The 7,072-nt window shown below is 51.5% G+C and overlaps 1 protein-coding gene across 1 annotated transcript in view; it reads right to left on the reverse strand.

The window, feature by feature from the left end:
• OSBP2 (oxysterol binding protein 2) overlaps positions 1-7,072 on the reverse strand; it is a 102,448-nt gene that overhangs the window by 76,139 nt on the left and 19,237 nt on the right. The window contains 1 exon segment of the mRNA XM_027665513.1: positions 128-336. Coding sequence (XP_027521314.1) covers positions 128-336 — 209 coding nt within the window.

Below are 7,072 nucleotides of genomic sequence, written 5' to 3' on the forward strand. Positions count from 1 at the left end.
GGATCTGGGTGCCAGGAGGTACTGAGGAGGAGGATCTGGGTGCCAGGGAGTACTGAGGAGGAGGATCTGGGTGCCAGGGGGCACTGAGGAGGCTCCAGTTGCACATTAGCCCAGGGGTGCTCCCTACCTGACTGGTTGTTCCGCATGCGGATGGCCTTGGCCTTGGCCAGCTCCAGGGCCGTGACCCAGCGCTGCCGCTCCACCTCCGAGTTGGCCTTCAGGTGGTAGGTCCTGCCCCCGTTGGACAGCACGATGTTACACGAGTCCTCCGTGTCGATGTGGGCCGTGGACAGGTTGATGGTCCCCCGACACGTGTGGGCCATCTCTGCCTGCGTCCTGCACGGGAACAGAGGGACAAGGAAGGGTCAGTGCCCCTGCACACAGCCCCTCCTGTTACCAAACAAGGGATATTTCTCTAAGAAAGAGTCTCTGCAGCAGCAGGGCAAGATGTTGGAAAATTCTTTTAACTTTAGCACAATAGTGTCTGGTCTGATGTTCGTTTTGTGCCATACAGTACCTAGTACAAACACCAGAGATTGTGTTAGCTCCCTGCATCTGTGACTAGCAAGGCTTGTGCCAGCTAATGCTTCCTTATTTACTTATGTTAGTGATTAATATGTACTGTGCTTCCTCATTTATTTATGTTAGTGATTAATATGTACTAGTAGATGTCTTAGTTTTGAGAACACAGATCGAGTGTCAGAGTAAAGAACGATTAGAGAAGTCTATCAGGACTTCACCAGATATCTGAGATACTCTCAAGGAAGGAAGTTTCAGAAGATCCCAGACCATAAAAGGGAATTCTAGGGAATGGGATGTTCCCAAGTGACCACCAAAGACCCTCAAAAGACCCCTACTCATATCCAAATAAGTTCACATAAATAATTAGCATATATGTATGTATTCAGGAAATGTAATGAATATGTAATATAAATACAATGAATATGTACTAGTTTCACGAATATAACCTGGTCTGTTGGGTTGCTACTCATGCATGCTCTGAGGAATAATCCCCATGCATCCAGCACTGCTAATAAAGTGAAGTTTGCCTTTCTAACCAAGCAAATTGGTTGGAGAATTTATTTCCCAGCTTTCAGTGACAGTCCTCAAAACATTCAGTGACAGTCCCCAAAACATCACCAATGCACCCTCATCCAGCAAAGATCCATGGAGACATCCCACAGTCCACACTCCCATCCAAAGAGCTGGACAAGCTCCTCAAACAGAGAAACAAGGATGAGCTGCAGCATTTAGACAGAGCTTGTTCTCTTGCAGGATATCCCCCCTCATCCCAGTGGCTGGTTTCACATCCCACTGTGCCCACTGCTTCTGGCTGCCCTAAAAGCAAAGTTACCACCTGCACATCAGTGACCTTTCTCCCCTCATTTCTATTGCTGCTTTCCTCCCTTCTCCCTGCTATCCTGCATCCAGCATTTTGTGGCTCCTTATATCCTCTCCCATCACTGTTTTCTGGTTTTCTGTGCTCAGACCTTGCATGCAAAGCTCTCCATCAGCGAGGCAAACAAAAGCAGCACGATGCTGTCAGAGCACCTTTGCTACTGGCACAATTAGCCCCTCCCCAGGCTCACCCAGATGAGCTCACTTCCCAAAAACCAGCCCTCCTTTCACCCAGCTGGGCACACCTGGGACAACCCACCCTGCAGCAGCCTTACCCACCACCATCCCACTGCCAACAGCCCTACCCAGGACTCCGTGTCCAGGGGCCAAAGCTCCCCAGCCTGTACAGGAGAACAGCACATCCCTGCTCCACACCACAGCTCTGCTGGCCCAGCCAAGGACAGGCTGGATCCAGGGACCGAGGTCACTGATGTGAAGGTCAACAAGGCCAAGTGCCAGGTCCTGCCCTTGGAGTCACAACAATCCCATGGATTACTCCAGGACTGGGGCAGAGGGGTTGGAAAGCTGGAAAAGGCCCTAGGAGTGCTGGTGACAGTGGCTGGACACGAGCCCGGGTGTGCCCAGGGGGGCAGGAGGCCAATGGCCCCTGGGCTGTGCCAGCCCTGGTGTGTCACAGCCCCAGGGCAGGGCCCGTCCCTGTGCTGGCACTGCTGGGGCACCTCCAGCCCTGGGGGCAGCTCTGGGCCCCTCAGACAAGAGACACTGAGGGGCTGGAGTGTGTGCAGGGAAGGGAACGGAGCTGGGAAGGGGCTGGAGCAGCAGGAGAGGCTGAGGGAGCTGGGAGGGCTCAGCCTGGAGCAAAGGAGGCTCAGGGGGGACCTTCTGGCTCTGCAACCCCCTGACAGGAGGGGGGAGCTGAGGGGGGTCGGGCTCTGCTCCCAGGGAACAAGGGACAGGAGGAGAGGGAACGGCCTCCAGCTGTGCCAGGGTTGTTTCAGGTTGGATAACAGGAAACACCTGTTCACTGAAAGAGTGGTTAAGCATTGGAAGACACTGCCCAGGGCAGTGGCGGAGTCACCATCCCTGGAAATGTTAAACAAATGTGTAGATGTGGCACTTGGGACATGGGTTAGTGGTGGCCTTGGCAGTGGTGCGTTAACGGTTGACCTCAATGATCACAGAGGGCTTTTCCAACTTGAACGACTCTGTAATTCCATAAGAACATCACAGCACAGGAATCTGGAGTTCTCTTGAGGGAGGTTTTACAGGCACAGGACAGAGCTGCTCTCAGAAAGTGTCAGTGACTGAGTCCTTTATGGGCTGGAGATACAGTCCCTCCCAGGGAAGGATGGGCAGCAATCCAGAGACTCACTGCCAACCTTATTCCTGGGATTACTTGTTATGTAGAAGGAATTCACTCTGGCTGAGCGTGAAGTCAAACCCCCAAGCCCCCAATCCTAACTACAGCATCCTGAACACATCTCTGACCTGCTCAGCCCTCACACTGCTCTGCACAACAGATTTATCCCAGGGCCACATCTGAGCTCAACATGTGGACAGAAAATCCTCCTGGAGCCTCCTAAATATTTATGGTTTGTGTCTCTCAGCACCACAGGTTAAGTTTGGCACCAGTGCACAGTGTGGTTACACTTGTTTGCAGGGGGTAAATTGGCCCCAAAGAAATCAAGTCCCAATTTTCATTCCCAAGTCATCCCTTCACGCTGCAGCAGGTCCCAGGAGGGATCCCTTCCCACCTTGGGAGAGCTGCTAAAATGATTTTCTCTTCTCCACACAACAGAGGTCTCCAAGGTGACTGCACTAAATCAACCACAGTGGTGTTGAACAGCCTCGCTCTCCCGCCCAAGGAAACTGGGTTTTCGCTCCCTGAGCTCCCTTCCCAGGCCAATCTGCATGGGAAATCAATTCCCATCAATCAGCACCCACAGGAGGCAGGCACCTGACCCAGCCCAGAGCCAACGAGCTCCTCTGTGTGCACACAGGGGAAGCAGAGGTGCCCTTCAGAGCCCTCGTGGTCAGCGGGATCTGCTTATTCACCACTGGCAGCTCAGCCATTGCATAACGTGATCCCGGCAGATCTCCTGATCCCCCTTCCCGCAGTAATCCCAGCCCCGTGCACATGGAGACCTGGGCAGGCTGCAGGGACCCGAGGGAGCTTAAACATGGGCACAGAGCACACAGAGGTGGAGGCAGCTGAGCCTCCAGGATTTTTTAGCTTTGCGAAGGAGCAACCAACAGGATTCGCCCTCGGAGATACAAAATTAGAGCTGTGCATGGGAGGCAGGAAGGGCACTGACAGCCCTGCAGAGAGTGCTGGCCAGGACACAGCAACAGGGAGAAAACATCCCAAAATACCATAGGAGGTCTAAAGCACCCACCCAGCTTGGGGAGAGCTCATGTGGCAGGTCAATAGAACCCTTTTCCCAGCAGCAAGACCCCAAAGCTCCAGGACATGCTCCATACAAGCCTTGAGCCATTAACCAAGGCACAGGGACACTGCCCAGCCCGGGCAGGCCAGGAGAAGGTCAGGAATCTGGACACAATGTCACAGCTTATGCCCCAAATCATTCCTGTGGCAAGAACAGTGCTGCTTATGGCTGCGTTAAGGTCACCAGAGAGGAGAATCCCTGCTCTAAAAGCAGGAATATCCTTTACCACAATGCCAGCAGGCCCCTATTCCAGTTGTCAAATCTCCTCCAGATGCACAGGTCACAATTCCTGCAAGGATTTGCCCAAGCCATCAGATGATGCTGCTCTGAACAGAACCACATTTGCCTTTTTTTTTACTTTGACACAATAATAGAAATTTCAGACTGGCATCCCTATGCACAGCCCAGCACAGCTCTTGTATCCCAGGCACTCACAATGACAGATTTTGCAAATACCTTCAAACATCATGTTAAATATTATTTGCAGCATTTCTCCCTTTTTTTTTTGACTGGAGAAGCTGCTTCAGCTCCTTAACACCACAAATCTAAACACACTGAGCTTGACAAGACAATTTACAGCATCAGTTCCTTAAAAAGCTTCAGTAAAAAACTCCTGGAGTCTAAATTTCAGCAACTCATCTTCCACAGCCTGACAGAGCACTGCAGTGCCATAAAAGAGCAGCAAATCCTGATTTAAAGACCTGCTTCCCAGTTCTGAAGGGACACTTGAGCTCCAGGAGGCTGCTCAGTTTTAACAGCTGTACCAAATCTCACTGTATAGAAATAATAAAACTCTTTCGTAGGAGCTCACAAGGCACATTTATCAACAGACCAAAATCCACCAGCCCCACAGATGTGGGTTTGGTGATATCCCAACAGCCAAAGATTGAGCTCTGGATGCTGGTAGGATACTGCCCACACAGAATTTGTGATCATAACTGTGTGGCTCTGCTGGAGATTAACAGGACACAGCAAGGAACAAAGAGCCCCAGCTCCCACTCTGCTCCCAACACTTACAGGAGCACGAGGGATGCCAATGGGATTTCTCTGATTTCCTTTCTACTAGCAACGCTCAGCACCATGCTGGGTAGTCTTGCCTCTCCTAAAATTTGACTTCTTTTCTCACAGCTCCAACACATCAGGCAGAGGATGCCAGCAGAGAACCGAGCCTGCTCTGCACAGCACCCGTGCCCAGGCACAGCAGAATTCCAGCCTGAGCACTGAGCAGGAGCTCAGGGATTCCCAGCTCTGGGACCAGAGCATACACCTGCCATCCTGGCAGCTCAACATCTACCTCAGTTCAGCCAAGCAGAGCAGGTATGACACACGTAGGGACCTTGTGAGGTTCCATCCTGGCTGGGAGCATCCAGCTTCTCAGGGGTGCCAGAAACGCTCCCGGTGGTGAGGTGAAGGTCTCCAAACTGCCTTATCCACCTACAACTCAGCAGGGAGCTACACAAGCACTGACCTGAGGCTCTGCTCCAAGGCCGGGAAGGCCAGTTTCCAGCATCACCCACATTGCTAAAGCACCTCCACAGAGAAATCCAAACACAGTTTGAGTTATACCCAGAAAAATGGCCTCACGCTCTCATCCTACAGATCTTGCCCCATCCCTGCAAGTGTTCAGGTTGGACGGGGCTTGGAGTAACCTGGTCCAGTGGAAGGTGTCCCTGCTCATGGCAGGGGATGAAACAGGATCAGCTTTCAGGTCCCTTCCCACCCAAACCATTCCATGGTTCTATGACAGACTCGCTGCTTCTTACACCACTGCCCTCTCCTGACTCAGAGATTAAGAACTCCTTTTCTGACCATTTCTTTCATGGATTAAGTTGAAACCAGTTTATTCATTTCATTTTTCCATCACACTGGAAAATATCATAACATTAAGGGCTCTGCAGCCACAGAGAAATATTTACATCCACAGCATAACTGGGAAATGCCCTGTGGAGTCAGGTGCAGGGACTGCTGCAGGCAGAGGGAGGAACAGGAACCAAGGACAAGGAACAAACCAGGCAGAACTGGGCAATGCAGTACCTGGGGACAGACAGGAGGCACCGACTGGATTCGGGCTCTGTCTGACCACAAGAACAGCAAAGCACCTTTTTTAGATTCCATCACCATGGCCCTCAGGGGAACCAGGCTGAGCCTTTTCTTAATTAACAGAGATGGAAATTCCCCTCAGGGGATTTTGTTTCCTCACCAAAAGGAGTGAGGGGCAGCACAAAAGATGACTCAGCCCCAAGACCCCACAGCACCGAGACGGCTGTTTGTGCTCATCTAGCTCTTCCCACGGGATGTTGTTCCACAAGACACAAGGATTTCCATGCAGAATCCACAGTCTATCAAGGCTCTCTGGATTAGGTCGAGCTCTCCCATCCTGCAGTGACCCTGGCAGCAGGGTCAGCACCCACCGGCATTCCCACAGGGACAGGAGCTGCATTCCCTGTTTCTCACTGCCAACTAAAGGCTGTTGTGCCACCACCTCCTCCCCAGCACCTCCCTCCTACTTTGGCACCAGCTTCCAGTGCATCCACGTTCACATCTGGTGCTTGAATTCACTGTCACCCTCACCCCATCCCCAATATTTGAACTATGAGATGCAGTGCAGCCTCTCAGCTGTTACAGGAACCCTCTGCAAAGAGCTTCACGGCACATTTCCCAATAAACTGAGATTTTGCACATCCTTTGTTCAGAGTAATTGGGAATATAAAGCCAGTGAAATCTCTGCAGTCCCTTTTAGGTGTGAGAAATCCCAAAAAGCACTTTAAAACTGGTTTTGTTTGAGCTCACAGGGGTGGAACATGGACACCAAACCTCTTGGGGTCATTACTCTCCCGGGTTCAAGGAAAAAGGGTTTTTATGACGACTCAATCCCAGAATGAAATGCCCAAGAGGAAGCAGGCACGTGGCTCCAGAGGTGTTTTCCCAGTGAGCAGGATCCATGTTCAGCACAGCACAGCTGGTTTAGCAGGGCTCTCACAAACCACAAGCTCCACGTGACAAACAGCTCAGATTTTCTCTTTCCTTCCTCTTTTTGCCTTCCCCAAACCCACCGAAGCACAAACCAACCCCAAACCAGCACATGGCAAGTGTTGGACTGAGGCTGCTGTGAAAACACACGATTTAGTTCTATTTAAAGGCCGATTAATCTGCAACTGGCCACAGTCAGGATGGGCACAGATTAGGGAGGATCAGGTTTAAGGGAAAGCCTGCAATCCAGCTGCAATTCCCACCAGCCAGAGGGATGCAATCCAGCTGCAATTCCC

The sequence above is a fragment of the Corapipo altera genome, unplaced genomic scaffold (genome assembly GCF_003945725.1).
Source record: "Corapipo altera isolate COAL_440 unplaced genomic scaffold, ASM394572v1 151, whole genome shotgun sequence".
NCBI classification, from domain to species: Eukaryota; Metazoa; Chordata; class Aves; order Passeriformes; family Pipridae; genus Corapipo; species Corapipo altera.